General features: G+C 37.1%; 1 protein-coding gene across 1 annotated transcript; it reads right to left on the reverse strand.

The window, feature by feature from the left end:
- Positions 1-627: 627 nt before the first annotated feature.
- On the reverse strand, positions 628-1,566 carry LOC100448962 (olfactory receptor 2M3-like). The gene has a single exon (XM_009242681.3). The coding sequence runs from the start codon at positions 1,564-1,566 to the stop codon at positions 628-630; it is 939 nt and encodes a 312-aa protein (XP_009240956.3).
- Positions 1,567-24,299: the final 22,733 nt, after the last annotated feature.

Here is a 24,299-nt window from a genome sequence, read left to right on the forward strand (position 1 = left end):
TAATTTAGTGCCTATGGAAGAAGGAAATAAATGAGATATTCTCAATTCTCCAACACCCTGGAGGAAGACAGTGTCCATTACAAGACATGCACAATATGCCCAAACCTCAGTCTTACGTATCTTTTTTCTCCATCTAAGTTACATTTCATTTTTATAATGATTCTAAAGGCATACTTTTTAGTAGATAAATAATTTGTGATTCATACTAACACAATGATTAGTCCGAAGTGTAGTATTGAACTTAGCAGAATTCTTTGTTTTTCAAGGATAAATCTATGTATGTTAAAAGACACCAGATTTAATACATGCAGTCAAACAGTGAGGTACTATGATTGACAAATGTCTCTCATTTGTTAGATGATATTAAAAAGAAAAGATATATGCAGGTACATTTTCTATTGGAACAAATATATACTTATAGCCATATATTGAACTAATCACAACAAAAATATGAAATATTTGAATGAACAAGAATGCAAACAATTTTTGCAATTTCTTAATCTTATGTTACTACCTGTAAATACATACAAATGAGTACATATTAGGTTCTGGATTACTTTAATTCAATACATAAATTTAAGTATAAAGCGAAGTATGTAAGGAAAAAGCAAAATATAATTAGGCAATTTACTCTTCAGACTTGCCCTTCCTAAATACCTTCATGAACCCTCTGGCCACTTCTTTGTTCCGGAGGCTGTAGATGAGGGGATTCAGCATGGGAGTGAGGATGGTGTAGAATACAGACACCATCTTGTCCTGGGTGGGTGAACGTTCAGATGTGGGTCGCATGTACATAAACATGGCTGCTCCATAGTACATTCCCACCACCATGAGGTGTGAGGAGCAGGTAGCAAAAGCTTTGCGGCGGCCCTCCCCAGATCCCATGTGAATGAGAGCCAGAATAACTCGAGCATAGGAAGCAATGATGATTACAACAGGGAAGAGAAGCATAATTACACAGCAGATGAATATCATCCTTTCAAACATCAAGGTGTCATTGCATGAAAGAGTAAGAAGGGCAGGTACGTCACAGAAAAAATGGGGTATTTCCCGGGCACCACAGTATAAGAAGGACAGTGCAACTGCAACTTCAATTATACCATCAAGAGAACCAAGAGTCCAAGAAGCAGCAGCCAGGAGACCACAGATTTTTTGGCTCACGAGGACTGCGTATCTTAATGGGTGGCAAATGGCAACATACCGATCATAGGCCATTGCAGCCAAGAGGAAACATTCAGCTCCAAGCAGGGACACATAGAAGAATATCTGAGTTCCACAACCTGCCAGAGAGATAAAATTTTTTCCAGACAAGTAGTTGAAGGCCATCTTGGGTACGGTGGTGCAGATAAGCATGAGGTCCATGAGGGACAGTTGGCTGAGGAGGAAGTACATGGGTGTGTGGAGCTGGGTGTCCAAATAGATGAGGAGAACCATGGCAAAGTTCCCCATGAAGGCCACTGAGAAGATGCCCGAGACCAGAGTGAAGAGAAAAGTGTGAGCGGGGCTGTGATTAAAGATCCCCAGAAGGATGAAGTCAGAGTTGAAGGTCTGATTCTCCCATGCCATGATCAATATGTTCACTGTGGAGAATACAACATGTGAGAAATAACCAGAATTATGTCACAGAAATATCAAGGATTTCCCTCGGAGAACAACACATCTACACAATGTAAACATGGGCACATTATTTGTCTGGGCATCAAATTTTTTATTTGTAGACTAGGAATTTTAAGAATTATTTTTAGCTTGATGTGATTTTTTAATGCACAGTACATAGCTAATGGATATGATAAGTTTCATAGTAAAAACATGGGATTTTTCTCGAGTTCTATAATCTAGTTGAGCAGCAAGTCAGCTAAAAAATGTAATGTAAATTATCCCTTTATAATTACACCAAAATCATGAAAAGACTCATGAGTTTGGGGGAATTTCATTACATTACTATTATATTTCCCACAGAAACTAATCACATCACACTATGATGCTAACAAAATTTCATCTTGGAAAGTGTAGATGGAAACAAATACTAAAATGATACATGATTAGTTGAATGCCAGGTAATGAGAACAAATTAAAATGCCAACATGAAGAGTATGCTACTTGATCCTTATTGCTAATAACTGTAAGTTTCAGCAGAAGGTGCTCACCAATAGGCCCTGGTCCCTAAAAATTAAATATGTCCCTAAGACAGTCAGGCATAGTCTATTTTCCTGAAGAACCGGGCTACACGAGAGTATCAGAGCAAATTTCAAACTCTTTCAGCTGTATGACGTTGGATGATTATTTTCTGTAAACTCTGTTTTCTACTCCGTACATTTTGATATTTACAATATCTGTATTATAAGGTGTTATAAAGACTAAATGAAATTAGATTTTAAAGTATTTAGAACATTACATGGGATATGGTTCATACAATACAAACCTTTGAAATTAAATACTACTAGAGGGAGTACAGTCATTCCTAGTTTAAGAAAAAAAGATCGTCGTTGTCTTTAGAAAGACCCTTTTAAGAGCATTCTTGTGGCTAAAAAGTAGCATCTTTTTAATTTTCTATTTTTACATTCATTTTGTTTCCTTCTTGTGCCTCTTTCTCCGTGGATTAAGGAATTGGCTTCCTTTATTTCTCTCCTGATACCCTCTGAACAAATTGTTCACACTGTCTTATTAATTTTTAATACTTTTTATCTATGTAGTAATCACCAGTTCTATGAATATAACAATATTCTAGTTTTAACTCTAGAATTCACCACATCCTAAATTCCTAATCAGTTCTAAATTATCTAAAATGTTTTTCAAATTTACAGTGCTATTAAAAAACTCAACCCATATTGTGTAAACACATGCTACTTAATTTTTTCACATATTTTGACTTTTCCCACTTTTCTTAAAACAATCACTAATTATATTTTCTAAAACGTTCTTCTATCCTTCATCCTAGTGCAAACCTTTCAATATACATCCCACAGAAAACTCTGAAATATATATATATATATAGAGAGAGAGAGAGAGAGAGAGAAAGAGACAGAGTCTCACTCTGTCGCCCAGGCTGGAGTGCAGTGGCGATCTTGGCTCACTGCAACCTCTGACTTCCGGGTTCAAGCGATTCTCCTGCCTCAGCCTCCCGAGTAGCTGGGACTATAGGCGCCCACCACCATGCCCGGCTAATTTTTGTATTTTTAGTAGAGATGGGGTTTCACCGTGTTGGCCAGGATGGTCTCGAACTCCTCACCTTGTGATCCGCCTGCCTCGGCCTCCCAAAGTGCTGGGATTACAGGCGTGAGCCACCGCGCCCAGCCAAAACATTTTTTAATATCCATAATTTTTTATGTTTGTTGATTAACAATTATTGCCCAGTGAAAATTACCACATTGCTTGGCTCAATTGCAGTCCTTCTAATAAACAATATGTATTTTTTATTTCAGGTTCATCCATGTTGTTATACTTGTGTGAAATTATCTCTCTTCCCATGTTCTAAAACATAAATACTAAAAATTAATGAAAATCAACATTTAACATATCAGCTCCTAAAAATGCTGCTTTTTCCATTTTGTACAAAACAATATTTCAATTGAACAAACATTCAATCCAATGTGCTGCATCCTTGAAAGACAATAAGAACCTTAAACATCAATTCTTTCCATTTGTACCTAAATCACATAATTAACTAGTCCACAAATTAGATTAGTAATTTAAGGAAGCGGTGCACCCTGAGGAACGCCATAGATCGTGTTCCTTTTGACCTGTATTTGTCTTATTTATCTTTTTGCCTAGCTGGGGACTTATTCTTCTGTTTCATCACAACCCTACACACATAGCTTGAATCATAGAGGGAACTAAAATGTCCTGGGCCCCATTATTAACCAATTACAGGACCTGACTCTAATTAGGTTTAATTTTACATCTGAATTTTTGCTCACAGCTGTTTTTCATGCCACCTGTATTAACAACAAACTGCAGCATATTTTAAATTTATACCTTGTCACATTCTGTCTACTTGTGTAAAATTATCTGTTCACTTTAGTCCATATTAGGACCCACCTGAAGAATAGCAGTGTGGGATAGTAGAACTGATCAAGACGAGCTATTCTCTTATTAATTGAGAAACATTTTTCAGTTGTTAGTTCCAAGTAAAGAAATACAATATCTACATTGTAGCAGATGGAGACATTCAGCCTATATATTCCTCTAATATTTTCATAGTTCAAATCTTTTCAAGGTTAGTTTGCATAGAAGAATATATTTATATTGTGTTACATTGTATTACCTCACTTTTTGCCAAAGCCAATCTCACAAATTATCCTTTTCCTTACTGTCCTATCATAGAAGACTAAAGTAAATAGTATTAAGTGGTTGTCAAGGCACTTATTTCTGAGCACTCAGCTGTCTCCTTCACTTCAACCTCACATAAGCAATGTCTTAGTGAAAGCCAGTTAAGTGATATTAGGAAGAACGCATTTATTTAGAGCTACACTAGCATGAGAGGTTAGTATGGACATTTGAGTTGCACGCTTAAAATGTAATGCATAAATTTTGTATAATAATGTATAAATGTAATGTATAAATTATGTATAATAATGTATAAAATAAATTGTTTATAAATTTTGTGAAAATTTAGTCACAAGTTTATATCAAAGATTCTTGTGAAATCTCTTGTAGTATGGAGTTAATAACCTTTGTCTCAAATATCTTAAAATAATGAGATTTTGAATCTAAGATTCAACTTTAAACAGTTTGTTTGGGTTTTTAATAATTATAAATATAGGCTAAAAGGGGTTTTACAAAGATACTCTGAGGAAAGGGGAATTTAAGATCGTGAAGTAAGAAGAGAGAAAAGAAGCAATGTTGACTGAGTAAAGATAGAGTATCAAAAGGCAATTCACACTGAAAGAAGAAATGTTGGTGCTGTAAAGAAACTGAGAGGAACAGGGCGCAAAGGAGAGGAAAATGAGGCAAGAAGTAGTCCTTCAATGTTGGTAACTAAGCTCAATGTCTGCCCTAGATGTGCTGCATTGTGCCAATAGACAAATCACTCTCCCACTTCCAAACATAGATGCAAAAACCAGGTACTACATTCTAGACAAAAATGGCATGCAAAAACTCTCCTTGCTGAAACTTAGAAATTATTCATCACATACACCCCACTGCCTACAGACAGAAACTTCAAATCACATCTCACAAAAAAGATTGCTGGTGTCTTTTAAAAAAGGTTCATAAGTACTTTGAAAAAAAATCTTTGCATCTGTACCCCCTGGAGATTATGGATAAAACTAATCTTATATTCTTCAGTCTATCACAATACATTATTTTTAAATTTCTCTAAACACCATTTGATTCTATTAATAGCACTCTCCTCAAAGGCATTCAATGTCTCAATTTTTTTACAGAACAGATTACATTCCTTATTGATCTTGTTTGTGAGGAATTTCAGAAAATTGTTCAAGCCTCTATTTCAAGTCATCAGTTATCTTTTTCTAATACAATCCCTTTGCTTTTCTACTTACAGATCTCTATGATACAAAAATGTAAGCTTCGGTCTTTCTCAGAAGGGTTGTCTTGCTTGAAATTATCTTTCTTCTCCATAATCCTTTACCTCTGTAAATCATATGTCTTCTTCCAGTTACAGCACACATGCATTTTTCTCCATGCTTGTTTCATTATTCTGCAGATAGCAAGCTCTGCCTTATTCAACTCACAGAAGACATGTGGCCACTATCTGTTTTACACAAATTGCAAATGTCAAAAACCTTCAAATTAGATAAACCTGGGCTTACCTTTCTGCTCTAGAACCAATAATCTTGCCACGAGGCAAGTTAAACAATGTATCTGAGATTTTTAAAAAATTTTCTCATCAATCACAGAATTGCTATGAAGAATAATGAATTGTTTCTTTAAATTTTTTCCCTTAAAATAACTATTGCAGTAGGCATTCATCAGATGACTGTTACCATCATTATATACATCTTGTCACACATTTTTTGGTAATCTTGCAATAAGCCTCACTGTTACTCAACAGAAAATATTTTTGAAAACATACTGTTTTTCTTACTAGATTGTTGGTAAGCTATATGCTTATTTCTTATGTGTTCTTAAGCAAGAGAGGTTTACACAGTGATGGAGTCCATTCATCCTCTATAATTATTGAAAGCACGAACAAATAGACAAGATCCAGTGGAGTCTTACAATGATTCTTAACTTATGATATTTTCTTTTTTTTTTTTTTTGAGGATTCATTTATTTATTTATTTATTTATTTATTTATTCATTATTATTATTATTATTATTATTATTATTATACTTTAGGCTCTATGGTACATGTGCGCAACGTGCTTATGATATTTTCTATTGCTGTAAATAATACCTTACATTGACTTAGAACGTTCACAGGTATTATTTCATTTAATATTTTTCAAAAACTGTGAGAAATATAAAAATACACTGCTTTAATTTCACAGAGACTATAAAGAGATGTGTTGCAGATTAACATGAAACATTTGCTTTCCTCTTTTGAGGACTTTAAAATAACACAATTTTTGATATAGAACCTTTGAACAAAATGCAATTTCATTCATTGTGTTTGAACTCCAGAATGCCTTAGATATTTTGGACTATACTCAATCCCTAAATCTTACTTTCCAGATGTCTTCAACAGGATATATTGCTTCAAAATCACTGAAAGTGTTTAAATTTCTAGAGACAACCCTTGCAACACAATTATACTGAGTCCTCTGTGATTTACTTTTCCAATTCCTCCAGGATATTTGGTCCCTTGACTTTAATTACAGTACTTTAAGTTAACATTCACTTTTTCTTGTAAAGCCTCATGTAATTGAATTTCCAACTTGAAAATATGATTCACCCACGCTTAAAAAGGAAAGTTCTGTCACTTTTTTGACGAATAATATGAACTTCCAAGCAAGAAGGCAGAGTAGGAAGTCACCCACTTGTATCCCACCACCACCACAAGAATTTTGCACGCATCTACAAATAAAGGTCTCTTTGTGAGAGCCTTGGAATTTGGGTGGGAAGTTGTGAAAGCCTGGTGGAGCCCAAGACAGAGGAGGTTGTTTTGAGAGTGAAGACCCACACCTAGGTAGCAGACACACCAATTAGGCTCCCAGGTACAAACCTGGAAATCGCCCCATTCCCCCAAAGGGCTTGGTTATAGCCCTGTTCAGCCTTGTGTCTGCTACCAAAACCATCTGCCAAGGGGTCCAGGAGGAATCATGCCCACTAGTGCCTTAGCAGACAGGCTCACCTGCGTGCCTGCATCAGTCCCAGCCGTGGCCCTGAAAGCTTTCCTGTAACTTGCCTCCAGCTGCTCTTGGGTGTAATCCCAGCTTTGTACTGTTCACAAGAGGACTAAAAGGGAGACTCACTCCTCTGTGCAACCAGGACAGGCTTGTTGGCCTCTGTTCCAGAGTAGACTCTGAATAGATACTGTCTTAACTCCAGCCCCACTCTGCTTCAGCCCAGGGAGTTTGCCTACCTGTGTAGGACACTACTAGGAGACTCACCCATCTGAGCCACTGAAACAGGCTTGCCAGTTTCTGACCCCAAGAAGATCCTGACAAAGGCCCTGTCATGACTCCAGCTACTGTTTGCCATAGTCAGGGAACTCTCCCACTTATGCAGAAAACTGCAGAGAAATGTGTGATTCTCATCCACTGGTACAGGCTTGCCAGTCTTAATCCCACAGCAGATTCTAAAGGGGTCCAATCTCAGATCCAGCTCCTCTCGCTGCAGTTGGGAAGCTATCCCAAAGGCATGAGAATTTGTTTGGAGAATCACTCATCTGAACCACTGGGGAGGATTTCTGGCTTTTTTTAAGATAGCAGCTCTAGAAAGGGCCCTGAATATCAGATCTAGCCTCTTTCAGCAGCAGTCTACATGCAATCCTACCTACATAGGGAACTTCTTGGAGTCTTGCCTGCTGGTGCAGCCATGTCAAGCTTACCAACATAGAACCCATAGCAGATTCTGAATTAGTCCTGAAGCTTGGTTTTAGCACCTCCCAGCTATGGTCTGGGAGCATTTATATGCAGCCAGAGTCCTGGAGGGAGAGGCAATAATCAGAGTCCCTGTGGCAGGCTTGCCAACCTCTGTTTCTCACCAGGTTCTCAAATGTCATTGATTTTGGTTCTGGTGCCTTGTGTTTGCAGACTGAGACCACCTCTGCCTGCCTGGGGACTCAGAGGGAGGCACATCCAGTAGTGCTTCTGAAGGATAATGCCCAAATTTTGTTCACATTGTGGACCTTGAAGTGGCCATATAAGTTGACTCCAGGTCTTCTCAGCTGCAGCCTGAGAGCAGAGCTACTCACCCAAGAACGCACTGGGAGACATAACTATCCTCAACCCAAGAGACAGTAGATCTCTGTCGTTGCTGTGGACCTAAAACATCTCTGTGTCTCAGCTCCAGCATGTCTCAGCATGGACTGAAGCAGTGCAACCAGCTCAGCGGCCCATCCAGTGATTTAGTGGGACTCTTCCCAGAGATCTAGGGAAACTCACATTTATCAGCATACCTAATAGAATCCAGCCATCTGTGAACCCTGAAGCAGACCACCAGCCCCACAGACCAAGGTCCTGGAGACAGTTCAGTACGTTCAAGAACCAGATACAACATACACTCAGTATAGTTCATGGGAATAACCCCACCAACTGTGGCCTCCACTGTGGAACTAGTATCAATCACAGTACCCAGATCCAGTCCCACTCAACTGCAATCTCAGAAGCAATTTCAACAGTCAGGAGCCCTAGTTGGAAAAGACTTAACTTGTTACCAGTCTGTAAGACTAAAACAGGAGTGTGCTTCTTCATGTGTTCAGAGGCCAACACAAAGCTACATGTTAACATAGAATGAGACCAACATGATACCACCAAAGGAAACTCATGAAGCTCAAATAATAAACCCCAAGGAAATGGAGATATATAAATTGCTTGGAAAAGAATTCTAGATGATCATCTTAACAAAGCTCACTAAGATACAAGAAAATACAGATAAACAACTACATAAAATTAGAAAAACAATGCAAGAAGCAAATGAAATTCTAAAATAACAAATAGAAAACATTTTTAAAAAATAACTAAAAGAATTACTGGAGCTAAAGAACACAATGACAGAACTGAAAATTTCAATAGAGTTCCCACATGAAACAGAATCATGCAGAAGAAAGTATTAGCGGATTAAAAAAACAGGTCATTTAGAGAAATGAAAAAATTTCAAGAGTTAACAAAAATAAGGAATATATGGGACACCATCAAATGTACAAATATACAAATTATGGAAGTATCTGAAAGAGACGAGAGAGACAGAGACAAAAAGCTTATGAAAAATATACTATCTGGATACTTTCCAAAGTTAGGAAGGAATATGGACATTAAGATTCAGAAAATTCAAAGGATCAAAGCAAGATTAATTTAAAAAATAATACTAAAAGGCACATTATAATCAAATTGTTAAGTCAAAGACAAAATGAGACTCTTGAAAGCAGCAAGAGGGAAGAAACTTGTCACACATAAAGGATCTCTCATAAGGTTATCAGTGAACTTCTAAACAAAAATGTTGCAATCAGAAGTGGGGAGACATATTCAAAGTATACAAACAAAAAAGATTGCAAACCAAGCATATCGTACCCTGCAAATCTGTTATGCAAGTGGCAGATGAAGACAAACAAATGCTAAGGGAGTTCATCACAATGAATAAATAAATGTAATCAAAAGGTGAAAAGTCACTACAATAACAACTATAAAACACTGATGAAAGAAACTGAAGAAGACACAACTAAATGAGAAGATATCTCATGTTCATGGAATGGAAGAATTAGTATTATTAAAATGTTCATACTACTTATAGCAATCTACAGATTCAATAAAATCCTTATCAAAATTCTAATGGCATTCTTTATAAAAATAGAAAAGAGTCTAAATTTCATATGGAACCACAAAAGAACCTGACTAGCCAAAGCAATCTTGAGGGAAAAGAACAAAGCTAAAGGCATTACACTACTTGACTTGAAAACATACTATAAAGATATAATAACCAAAACAGCATACTATTAACACAAAAACAGACTGATAGATAATTGGAACAAAATAGAGAGCCCAGAAATATATCTAAACACTTATCTCCAACTGATTTTCAGCAAAGATGCCAACAACATACACTGGGGAAAGGATGGTCTCTCCAATAAATGCTTTCGTATAAAGCTGGATATCCACATGCAGAAGAATGAAATTATACTTTTTTTCTTTCATCATATACAAAAATTAACTCTGTGTGGCTTAATGATTTAAACGGAAAACTCCAATTAATGAAACTACTAGAAGAAAATATAAGGGAAATGTTTGATGACACTGATATGGGGATTTTTTTTTTATAAGACCTCAAAGCACAGGCAACAAAAGCAAAGACTGACAGATGGGATTACATTAAACTGCAAAAAGGAACGATCAACGCAGTGAAGAGACAGCCTATGGAATGGGAGATAATATTTGCCAAATATACATCTGAGAAGGCGTTAATATCCAAAATATGTACGAAACTTAATAGCAAAAAAAATGAAAATAAAGCAAGAAACCCAGTTAAAAATGGTCAAAAGGCTTAAATAGACATTTCTCAAAAGAAAGCAAGCAAGTGGCCAACAGGCAAATAAAAAGTGGTCCACATCTAATGATCAGGAGAATACAAATCAAAAACAGATGAGATATCACTTCACAGTTAGAATGTCTATTAAAAAAAGACAAAAGATAACCAGTGTTGGTAAGAATGTGGGGATAGGGAAGGCTTATTCCCTGTTGTTGGTGGTGTAAATTAGTACAGCCATTATGGAAAACAGTATGGCAGTTTCTCAAAAAATTAAAAATAGAACTACTGTGTATATGATCCAGCAATACTACTACTGGCTATATATCCAAGGAAAATGAAAGTGGGATGTTGAACAGATACTTGCACTCCCATGTTTTTTGAAGCAGCTTAAAAATACCCAAAATATGAAATCAACCTGCATGTCCATCAATGGATAAAGAAATAAACAAAACATGATATATATACACAATGGATTTTCATTCACCCATAAACAAGAATGAAATTTTGCCATTTACAACAACATAGATGAACCTGGAAGATATTATATTAAGTAAACTAAATCAGAAATAGAACTTCAGATACCACATGCTCTCACTCATGTGTGGAATCTAAAAAAGTTGATCTAATGGAAGTCAAGAGCAAAATAGTGATTACCAGAGGCTGCAATGAGAGAAAAATAGAGAGATGTTTGTCAGTAAATACATAGTTACAGCTAGATAGGAGGGGTAAATTACAGAAGATCTATTGTACAACAAGTGACAATAGTAAATGACATTATACTGTACCGTCATGAACTGCACAATGATGTTTTGATCAAGAACCAACTGTATATATGATGGTGATCCCATAGGATTATAATGCAGCATATGTAGCACTTGACATTGGCATTGCATATCAAGTAAGAGAAATAATTGATAGTAATGATGCCAGGATATTTGATTTTCATACACACACACACACACACACACACACACACACACTCACACACCATATTCAGTGAATATTTCACATTTGTGAAAGTACACTTTAGGACTCCCATACAATGATAAACTTGCCTAACAATGTATTTCTTAGTATCCCCGTCATAAGTAATGTATGATTGTATTCTTTCAAAATATAAAGAAAGTGGATGTTATGTGCCCTCACCACAAAAATAAATATATATAATTTAAAACTGACTACACAGAAATGTGAATAACTATCATAGAATATTATGAACACCTCTATGCACATAAACTATAAAATCTAGAAGAAATGGATACATTTCTAGGTACTTACACCCTTCCAAGACTGAACCAGGAAAAAATTGAATCCCTGAAGAGACCAATAATGAATTCTGAAACTTGGGCCTTAACAAATCGACCCAAAAAAAATGTTGAGGACCAGCTGGATTCATGGCTGGATTCTACCAGAGGTACAAAGAATAGCTGGTACCATTCCTACTTAAATTATTCCAAAAAATTAGAGAGGAGGGGCTACTCCTTAACTCATTCTATGGGGCCAGCATTATCTTGTTAACAAAACCTGGGAGAGATAAAACAACTAAAGAAAACTTTAGGCCAATATCTTTTATTATCATCAATGTAAAGATCCTCAACAAAATACTGGCAAACTGAATCCAGCAGCACAGCAAAAATCTTGTCCACTGTGATCAAATATGTTTTATCTCTGGGATGCAAGGCTGGTTCAACATGCATAGATCAATAAATGCTATTCATAATATAAACAGAACTAAACACAAAAACCACATGATTACCTGAATAGATGCAGAAAAGGCTATTGATAAAATTCAACACCTATTCATGTTGAAAACTCTCAATAAATGAAGTATTAAAGAAACATATATCAAAGTAACAAGAGCCATCTATGACAAACTCACAGCTAACATCATACCAAATGAGTAAAAGCTGAAACATTTCCCATAAAAATAGGCACAAAACAAGGATGCCCTGTCTTACCATTCCTATTCAACATATTATTGGATGTTCTGGCCAGGGCAATCAGGCAAGAGAAAGAAATAAAGGCATCCAAATAGGAATAGAGGAAGTCAAACCCTGTTTGCAGATGATATGATTCTATATTTTAAAGAAACCCCACAGTCTTGGCCAAAAACCTCCTTTAGCTGATAAATAACTTCAGCAAAGTCTCAGGATACAAAATCAATGTACAAAAATCACAAGCATTTCTATAAAACAACAACAGCCAAGCTGAGAGCCAAATCAGAAACACAATCCCATTCACAATCATGAAAAAAAGAATAAAATACCTAGGAACACAGTGAACCAGGGAGGTGAAAGATCTCTGCAAGGAGAAATACAAAACACTGCTCAAAGAAATCAGAGATTACACAAATAAATGGGAAAACATTCCATGCTCATGGATAGGAAGAATCAATATTGTTAAAATGCCTATACTGCTCAAAGCAATTTATAGATTCTATGTTATTTCTCTGAAAATGCCAATAGCCATTGCAACAAAACCAAAAATTGAAGAAAATTACATATTTGAATTATATATTTCAATATTATACTGTTATGAGTTCCTAGGAATGTCAATTCCTCATCCAGAAACCTCTGTGGCCAGTGGTGCCTTTGCCCGAGTTTTGCTTGAGCCTGCTGAGTTCACTTGGCCTGGCAGGCTGCACTTGGCTCACATTACTGGACTGGACCTCATGCCTGCCAAGGGTGAGTGGAGTGGTGACGGGTATATGAGCAAGCAAGTGTGGGGTCCGGCCACTGTGCACAGCCAGGCATGCTAACTGCAGTGCGGTGGGCAGCTCTAGGAGCTATCACAGGTGTGGCCCTCTGCAAGGCTGTGGCCGGACCAGGCATCAAGCAAGCAGCTTCCATGGCTGGCACCACGGAATGTGGTGGTGTCCAGGATCTTGGAGACACCAGGAACCACAGAGCCCCAAAGAAGATGTCACAGCTCTGGCTCAGGGAGTTCCTAGATCTGGGATCCTGAAAGGGATGCAGCTATTCTCTCCTTCTTGTCGCCCGTGATGTGGTGAGCCAGGGGCATGTTTCAGCCTTGTTTGTGTTACAGCTCTTTCAGACCTGCAATTTGGTGTATCCTAAGTTCTTGTCCCATGCCCAGGAAGAATGAGGTATGTGGTGAAGTGGAGGTGAACTAGGTGAAGAGGAGCTTTATTGAGTGATAAAATAGCTCAGAGGATACTGACAGTGGATAGCTCCTCTCCACAGCCAGGGTGTCCTGACGAGTGTTCAGCTCTTAGCAGAGAGGAGACCCTGGTGTGGGTAGCTCATCTCTGCAGCTGGTCATCCCATCAGCTCTCAGCAGAGAGGAGACCCTAGGGTGGGTTGCTCCTTTCCACAGCTGGTTATCCCATTGTCTGTTCAGCTCTCAGCGGAGAGGAGACTCTGAGGTCGGTAGCTCCTCTCCACAGCAGGTTGTCCCCTTGTCTCCTAGGCAATCAGCAGAGAGGAGGCCCTGGGATGAGTAGCTCCTCTCTGCAGCTGGTCATCACATCATCTACCCAAGTCTGACTGAGTCTGGGGTTTTTATGGACTTAAGAGGGGAGGAAGTGTGTGCTGATTCGTCCATGAGTGGTCATGGGTAGGTTTGGATAAAGCACCATAAGTTCCCAATCCCATCCATGGGGCTGTCAGCCTGGTCCCCAGGCTTCAGGCCTTCCCTGGCTTGAAGGTGGGGCTTCGCCAGGGACCCACGCCTTTCCACCCAGGAACCTGCCTTCCTCCTGCAGCTGTTGATGGTACCAAGGCTGTTCATGCTGAGGAGCACCTTCAGGCCTTCAGCACCCCCTCGGCCTCCCTCCTGTGCTCCTCAGAACCCAAAGTCCAGAGAGGGGCCAAGGTGGCAGAGGGCTGGCATATCAGCACTGCCCCAAGGGTCCGCACACCTGGCCAGGTTGCAACAGTGCCCTGGCTTGGCCTCAACTTTGCTCAGAGATCGAGCAGGCACCGGGAGTCAGGAGAGGACAGGCAGCAGGAGCAGGCATTTCTGAGCCTATGGGGGCAGGAGAGACCTTCCTGTGTCCCCAAGAGTGCAAAGATTCTTGAGTCCGCAGCTGCAGCTTGGAGTCGTGCTCCCAGCCTCTAGGAGCACAGGGAGGCCTGGGTCCACAGTTGTGGCTAGAGTTGCTGAAGCTGTGCCCAGGAGAGTGGGGATCCTGTCTGCACCTGGCCCCCAAGAACACAAGGAGTACTAGGTCTGAAGCCACAGCTGAGCAGCTGCAGCTTCTCCCAGGGAGTGAGCGAAGCTCCCATCCTGCCAACTCAGAAGGCAGTGGGGTTCCCGCCTATTCTTGGCTCCTGCCAGCTCCATGGAGTGCTCAGCCCCAGTTGCACCTCCCTCCCTGCAGCCAACATCACGGCAGCAGCTGCTCTAGACCAGCCACCACTGCTATCAATATATTTAAATATAAATATAACAAATATTCTATAACATTATGAATGTTAAGATATTTATATATCCAAATTATGCATTTGAATTATGTATTTGAAGAAAATTTATATACTCTACACATGAAAGAAAGAAAGCTGCTCTCCCCACACTAGGCTTGGCATACAGCCAATACATTGCAGTCTCTGCAGGAAGTTGCAAGTCAAAGACTCAGAACCCACAAACTGGTCATGTTCTTACACATGTTCACATTTCTAGCACTGGTGAATTCTTTTCTGGGTCTCTGTCAGGCCTTGAGCAGAAGTCTTCACATGCCTCTACACAGACCTCATTATGAGAGGAAAAGACAAGAAACTAGAAACTCTTTTTAAATTTTTATTTATTTATTTACGTATTTATTTTGAGACAGTCTCAATCTGTCACTCGGCGAGGCTGGAGTGCAGTGGCATGATCATGTCTCCCTGCAGCTTTGACCTCCCAAGCTCAAGCGATCCTCCCACCTTAGCCTTCCAAGTAGCTGGGATTATAGGCATGTGCCATGATGCCTGGCTAATTTTTTGTATTTTGTTTATTTGTTTGTTTGCAGAGACAGAGTCTCACTGTGTTGCCCAGGCTCAAGCAATCCACCCACCTTGGCGTCCCAAAGTGCTTGGATTACAGGTGTGATCCACCACACCCAGCTAGAAAACACTTTACTTAGACTCAAATTTAGTACTTTTCCACTCCAAGCCCTTCACCTTGACCACAACCTTTATTTTCTATCCTTTTGTCCATAAAATAGCTTCTAAAAATTGACATACTTTAGTCAATAATTAGGACATTACCAAAATTTTCTTACATATATGACAAGAAGAGCTATTGCAATTATATATTTTTGTGTCTTTTATAGACAGGAGTCTATGAGTTACCTGTGTGTATATGCAGTAGGGAGAATTCTGAACTTTACCCCATCATCTATATTTCCTGGTGTTACTCCCATGATTAGATTATACCATCAGGCAAGATTGAAGTGTAAAGATGTAATTAAGTTTTCAAATTTGTTAACTTTGAATTATCTAAGACAGATTATCCTAGATAGGCTTGATCTGACCAGTCAACAAACTTTTAGAAGTGGATTGAGGTGGCTGGGCGCGGTAGCTCATGCCTGTAATAACTGCACTTTGGGAGGCCATGGCGGGTGGATCACCTGAGGTCAGGAGTTCGAGACCAGCCTGGCCAACATGATGAAACCCCGTCTCTACTAAAAATACAAAAAATTAGCTGGGCTTGGTGGTGCGCGCCTATAATCCCAGCTACTCAGGAGGCTGAGGCAGGAGAATCGCTTGAACCCGGAGGTGGAGATTGCAGTGAGCCAAGATCGTGCCACTGTACTCCAGGCTGGGCAACAAGAGCAAAACTCCATCTCAAAAAAAAAAAAAAAAAAAAAAAGAAGTGGATTAAAGCCTTCCACAAGGACAGAGACAAACTCTTGCTGGCCTTGAAGAATCAGGCTACCATGAGGTATTCAACTGCAATGAAATAAATTATTTAAACAATGACTTGAGCTTAGAAGATAACCCTGAGCTTCACATGAAACCGCAGCCTCAGCCAATCCCTGGATTGCAACCTTAGAAGATGCTGAGCAGAAGACCAGCTAAGCCATGCCAGGACTTTTGACCCATGTATACTGTGACATGATAATTACTTGCTATTTAGAGCTGATAGGTTTGTAGTAATTATTAATGCAGCAAAATAAAATGAATACAATGAGGATGTTACAACAAATTTTTTAAAGAACAGTTAAAACCTTATTAAAGTATAGGGGTTGTTTCTCATAAGAATATACAAATCACCAGAATTGCACTAAATTTTACATAAACAATAATAAAATTACAATAACACCTATACTGTATGTGCCATAACACACTTATAGATAATAGAATATATCTGGACTTCAGACAGTCCAGGCTTCTCTCTATTTAAAAAAACTGATTACATTCCCATACAATTGCAATCTATGATCCATATAAGAATCAGGATGGCACTATAAGAATATAATGAAGCTGCCCTATACAGGCGTATGTATGATTTTATATCATTTATACTACATGTTTTCTGTACCTTTTCTATGTTTAGATATACAAATACTTACCATTGTTTTATAATTGTGTACAGTATTCAGTACAGTGACATTCTGTACAGATTTGTAGCCTAAGAGTCTTTTTTTTTTTTTTTTTTGAGATACAGTTTTGCTCTTGTTGCCCAGGCTGGAGTGCAATGGCGTGATCTCAGCTCACCGCAACCTCCACCCCCCAGGTTCAAGCAATTCTCCTGCCTCAGCCTTCTGAGTAGCTGAGATTACAGGCATGCACCACCACGGCTAGCTAATTCTGTATTTTTAGTAGGGACGGGGTTTCTCCATGTTGGGGCTGGTCTTGAACTCCTGACCTCAGGTGATCCGCCCACCTCGGCCTCCCAAAGTGCTGGGATTACAGGCGTGAGCCACCGTGCCCGGCGCCTAAGAGTCTTATTTTTAGAGTATTACTTGGTTTTTGTATTTATTTATTTATTTATATTTTACTTTAAGTTCTGGGATACATGTACTGAACGTGTAGGTTTGTTACATAGGTATACATGTGCCATGGTGGTTTGCTGCACCCATCAACCCATCATCTAGGTTTTAAGTCCTGCATGCATTAGGTATTTGTCCTAATGCTTTCCCTCCTCTTTCCCCCAACCCCTACCTGTTTTTTATTTCTGTAGCTTACAAACAAATCTTGATGTTACTGAAGATGTGTTGTCTTGTTTCATTATTTTATTTGCTTTTACAGTATTAAGAATTCCAGGCTGGGCACAGTGGCTTATATCTATAATCTTACTACTTTGGGAGGCTGAGGTGGGAGAATCACTTGAGTCCAGGAATTTGAGACCAGGCTGGGCAACATAACAAGACCCCATCTCTACAAAAAACTTTAAAGATTTGTTGGGTGTGATGGTGCATACTTGTAGTCTTTGCTACTCAGGAGACTGAGCTTAGGAGTTCTAGGCTGCCGTGAGCTATAATCTCACCACTGCACTCCAGGCTGAGTGACAGAGCGAGACTCTGTCAAAAAAAAAAATGCATTAAGCATTAATATACTTTATTTTCCATTGTAAGCTACTTAAATCTTGGCTTTGTTTTTTAAAAATCAAAATTTTGTGCTTTAATTCCATGTTATTATTGATAACTTATTTATAACTAAAAATAATATTTAACTTGTTTGGATTATTTTCTTTATTCTGGAACTTTCTGAGAATTTGTTTGGTATAAATGGGCTTAGGCAGAATTGCTGACTTCTAATTGATATGAAAATATAAATTTCCTAGACACCAGCAGATTGCTCTTCAGGATATCAACATCACGAAACCCTGTCTCTACTAAAAATACAAAAATTAGCTGGGCGTGGTAGCATGAGCCTGTAATCCTCGCTACTTGGGAAGCTGAGGCAGGAGAATCGCTAGAAACCCAAGGGCGGAGGTTGCAGTGAGCTAAGATTGTGCCACTGCACTCCAGCCTGGGTGACAGAGTGAGACTTTTTCAAAATAAAAAAAAAAAAGAAAGAAAGATACCAACATCAGATCATGTTTTCAAATGTAGTTCCAAGTGTTCTTATTCATTCACATCTTTTGCACCATTTAGCATTATTCAGCTCCTGAAATGTTGCTAATTTATTGGATCTAAAGTAATGTTTTATTTTGTTTAATTGCCCCTTCTCTGATTACAAATTAAACTGGGCATCTTAAGTAATTCTCTGATTAAGTAATTAATTCTCTGATTAAGTAATTATCTGATTACTAATTAAAATGGGCATCCTAAGATGTGTAGGAATACATTGAATATTTTAGGTTTTATTGGCTTATTTGTCTCTGAGATGCAAATTATCTTCTTTCAATTTGTATTAGTATGTTAAGTTTGCCCATGATGTCATTCATTAGATAAATATTATTAATTTTTATGTAATTAAATATATTTCATTAATCTCTTGCTGTTGAAGTTATATGTCCCTTCCACTTTATGAGAAAGAGATTATTTTCTATTATGTTCAAGTAACTCTACAGCATTACGTTATGTATTTAAGTCTTAATCTGAAGTCTAGTTTCTATATATTTTTAAATAGAAATATAATTTTTTTCTTTAGTTGTTGAGCAAGTTTTCCCTATGTCAAGTAATAGCATGTTTTGTTCTTTCAATATAAAATTTGTCCTTTATTAGATGCTGTTTCATATATTGTAACTTGACTTTTGAGAGCAATAGTGTCCCAACTGTTTCTCTGTATTTGATTATAGAAATGTGTCTATTATGATGTATCAGAATGATGTTATAAATATGACTTTATGTTATATAGCAATAGGTATTAGGAAAACTGCTCATCTTTGTTCTTTACTTTTCAACATTTACTAAATTATTTTGGACATTTATTATCACTTAGTTAATTTATAATAAGGAATAATGTAGTAAGTTGTATTAGATCTTTAAAATAATTAAATATTTAGAAAGTTGTATTGAGTGGAATTTACAATGTTATATTGTGATCCTATCCTTGAATACAGAATGCCTACTTCTTCCAATATTCTAGTAAGTCTTTATTACACTTTTAAATTGTATCTATTGAGGCAGATTTTTGCATTCTATGTTATATTAATTTTTATATATTATACACATTTTTGTTATCAAGTACTGTATTATATGTTTCTCAAATCATTATCGCTGGCATAGAAAAAATGTTACATAATTTTATAGACTGGTCTTGATAAACTATCTTCTTGGTTTAATAGAGTGGCTGTTGATTTAGTGTTTTTCTCTAAAAGACATTCATCAAAATTTTAAGCAATTGTGGTCATAGTGATCATTCCCATCTTAATTCTAATTGTAAAATAAATGTATCAATCTTTATGTAAACTTTGGTACATTAAGCACATGCATGCACTGCATAAAAACATTTCTGTCCACAATGGACCACGTGTGCGAAGTGGCCCCCTAAGAATATAATGGGGCCTGCCCTACACAGGTATACACATCATTTTACATCATTTATACCATATTTTTCTTGTACCTTTTCTATGTTTAGGTATATGTGTGTGTGTGTGTGTATATATATATATATATTTACAATGGTTTTATAATTATGTACAGTATTCAGTACAGGAACATTCTGCACAGGTTTGTAGCCTAGGAGTACTAGGCCATACCATATTGCCTAGACGTGTAGTAGGCTACGTCATCTGGGTGTGTGTAAGTACATTCTATGATGCTCACACAATGACTTAATTACCTAACAATGCATTTCTCAAATATATCCCACTGTTAAGCATCACCAGACTTTATTTCCATTCTTTGTCTAGTGTTCTATGACTTATTATAATATATATGTGGAATATTACCAAGTTATTTTCATTTTATGCTAAGAAAGCCATATGAAATTCCTCTTTTTGCCTAGTACTATGATAACTTACACTGATGGACATGGATCCTTAAAATTCAAATTTATGTTTTTGGCTCCTGATATATATCAAATAGTATGATATTATCTCTCAAAAGTGACATTTTAAATGTAGTATTTTGCTTATTGTTTTATGTCTAAATCTATTTTTACCTATTTTGGGTTTTGAGGCACTTTGATGTTTCTAAAGATTATAAAAATCTTCATCATTTTATGACCTGTCTCCTTAAAACTAGTCAGGTTTTTGTGACTGTTTGAGCCAATACAATACACTCTGTAACTTCCAAGACTAGGTTATAAAGATGAAGCAACTTCTGCTTCACTCATTAGAACAGCTATTCCTAAAACTTTTAGTGATCATGTAGTCTTCCTAAACTTACGCCACCACGTGGTGAAAATTTCCAAGCCACAGGGAGAAACCATAAATAGGTGCTTTGTCTTTCCCTTGTGAGGTTGTTTCTTTCCTAACACATTTTTATGTCCTCATCTCTAAATTCTACTGATACCCTGAGTCATGACATTGAGTATCAGTGGACTTTAGAGACCATAGATAATTATATATAATCTAATATACATATACACATATATAATTCTACTACATATTAATATGTAATATTATATATTTTATATGTATCTATGTACATATTTACATTTACATACCCACATGGTAGCACATTGTTAGAACAATCATCGTTAGCATGCATATGGGAAACAGGAGGCAATAGGAATAAATTTGTTAAAGTTGAATAAAACAAAAATTTAACTTTACTCCAAATCTCCTTCTTTAGAGAATGCAATTTATTGGTTTCATTCTGCAATATAATATATATACATCCTATATATGTAATACATAATATGTATTTACATATATTCACATATGTAAATACATAATTATATATCTACATGTACATATTATATATGTAAATATATAGTATGCAAATATGTATATAAACATATATGTAATATAGTTATATATGTAATGTTATATATAATATTTTGCATATATAAGATGTGTGTGCATATATATATTTCAGGATGTAACCAATAGATTGCATTCTCTAAAGAAGGAGATTTGGAGTAAAATTAAATTTTGGTTTTATTCAACTTCTAACAAATTTATTCCTATTGCCTCCTGTTTCTCATATGCATGCTAACGATGATTGTTCTAACAAAGTGCCACTGTAGGTTGATGAGATAATGTGTAAGTTTTTGGGGAACCATGTTGGACTCACAGTGGAATTCACAGATACTGATTTCCTAAATCCCCATGTTCTTCAAATGAAACTGGACATATTTGGGGAAATTTTAGTGTTGGAGCCACCATTATAGTTGTATCAACGAGCCTGGAATGAAATTTAAGAGTTTTGGAGAAAATTAAAAACTGAAATTTCACTTTGTTATATGGTATTCAAAGAAAAGTGTAAAGGTTGAGGCTAAACCTCCCTAATCTTTACCCTCAATGGAGTGACTGTCACTTCTGGATGAAACATACATTCAATAAACACAAACAACAATAGAAAGAAGCAAAAACAAGAGAAGTTAAAAGATGAAGCTTACCTGGCAATAAATAGCATCAGGAATCCGAAATATGGCTGTTTCCAAACTGAGTACTATTGACTATCTTGCATTATATTTCTAAACTCAGAAACTCATTTGCTCAATGAGGGAGCATTATTATCCATCACATGAAATTATCAAAGTGTTGCCTAAGATAATGCATTTGAAGAACGTTGCACAGTTCTTGTCCCAATATGCTAAAGATTTTACGGTTTAAAATGGCTGATACAAACGCTCACATTGTATCAGGACACATACAGGATACAGAATAGTAGAACTGCACGAGCAACAGACATTCAGAATCTGACATTTTATATTTTCATTTAGGGCGATATTGATCATCCACAGCACTCACTGGCATCACTGATCCCCCCGTTTTTTTTTGCAGGTGTGGGGAGACTGTCAACACCCTCGCCTTCGCAGGAGGTGTGGTCATGTAACGTATTGGGCCAAATGACTGGGACAGGCATCAAAACCAGTGTGCACTTTTCCGTGTTCTCTTCATTTGGGTAACCAATTACTGCCTGTGGAAATTTACCTTCCAATACTCAAAATAAATGAATATCATTTTCTGAAAGTTAAAACTCCTTTATGACTTCCTTTGTTTTCAAATGTACATTAGGATTTCATTTCACCTGAGTGCTTTATCCTTTAATTGTGATGACCCTTGATGTCATAATGTATATTCAAATCTTTATTTCAAATATATATTTTACATTACTCATTATTAACTCTTATTTTCAAAATGCAGACTTGGATTGCTTTTTGAATATTAACAACTGTTCATTTGCTTGTGAGCTCAAGGGTCTCTTTCCACAGCAGATGCCAAAACAGTCAGGTAAGTCATGCAGGGGGACACTTTGGGTTATTTCCATATTCACAAAAGAACTCATAAAGCTGATGTGTTCAGCTCTAAGATGAAATAGTCACTTAGGCTTTGAGGTGGTTGCTCCCATCACCTTTTCCAACTGGCATTTTTTGGGTCAATGCTTAAAATCATGTTTCAGTGGGACTGGCTTCTTATCTTGCATTATATTTTTCAAGGATATACAGTACAGAGAGCCCTGCTTATGATCTGAATTTGAAAGATACTATAAACTAGAAATAAACCTTTGTTATATTATTCTACTAAGAATTTGGGATTACTGATTATTGCAATATAAGCTACCAGATAATGGCTGTTACTATTGTCCATCAAAATAAATCTTTCAGATACATGACACCATCACAAAACAAGACAATACTATTAACTTCTCAAAGGCCTGAATGGATGTATGGAGAAGAAGGTGATAATAAATGGGAATATAGGGTGTGTGTCATGGCTCACACCTGTAATCCCAACACTTTGGGAGGCTGAGGCAGGAGGATTGCTTAAGCCCACGAGTTCCAGGCCAACACAGCAAGACGTAATCTCTACTACAGATTTTAAAAAAAATCAGCCAGAAATGGTGGTGCATGCCTGTGGTCCCAGCTACTCAGGAGGCTGAGGTGGAAGGAACACCTGAGTGCTGGACATGGAGGCTGAGATGAGCTGTGATCCTGCCACTGCACTCCAGCCTGGGCAACCAAGCTGTCTCAAATAAATAAATACATGGGAATATAAAATTTGTATATTTATTTAGTCCATCCAGCAAATATTACTTAAAACATATAATCAAATAAATGTATCCCCAAAGCACTTGAATGCATTTTTATTAAAATTGTGGTCTGATAAGTATGGTGTATCTAGAGCTTTTCTTTGACATAAAAGGGAAGCTATGTAAACTGTTACTAATCCCCTCATCTATGACCTGCCAAATCCACTTATCTTTTCACAGTATACGTTTCACTCATATTCTTATGGTCCTCAAAAGAACACACATTTCTCATATTTAACTTTGAATGAATGCATGACTGAATGTTTTCATTTCTTCTATAAGACTAAATATGGCTTTTGAAAATTAATTGACAGCATTTTCATTTTGGACTTACCAAAAGTTGAAGAGTGGATGAATACAGAACAGAACTTTAACACAAAATACTTTTAAAGATAATATTTTAGGCTTTACGATTTTTTTTAGTGAGTCCTTAACTTGAAAAACATGTACTATTAGAATTTTCTTCTTCATAACACCAGATTTTTTTACCCAATGGCATATTAAAATTATTCAAAAACTTTTGAAAGGAAATATCAGTTTTGATACCTGATGCATTTTAGTGGCCTTATTTATTAAATTTACACCAATTTTATCTAATAACCACAATCAATTATTACAACTTATTTCTGAAAACATGAATATCACAAAACAGCTTAGGGTGAGCCTCTTGGGTTTC

Source organism: Pongo abelii, chromosome 1 (assembly GCF_028885655.2).
Source record: "Pongo abelii isolate AG06213 chromosome 1, NHGRI_mPonAbe1-v2.0_pri, whole genome shotgun sequence".
Taxonomy (NCBI): Eukaryota; Metazoa; Chordata; class Mammalia; order Primates; family Hominidae; genus Pongo; species Pongo abelii.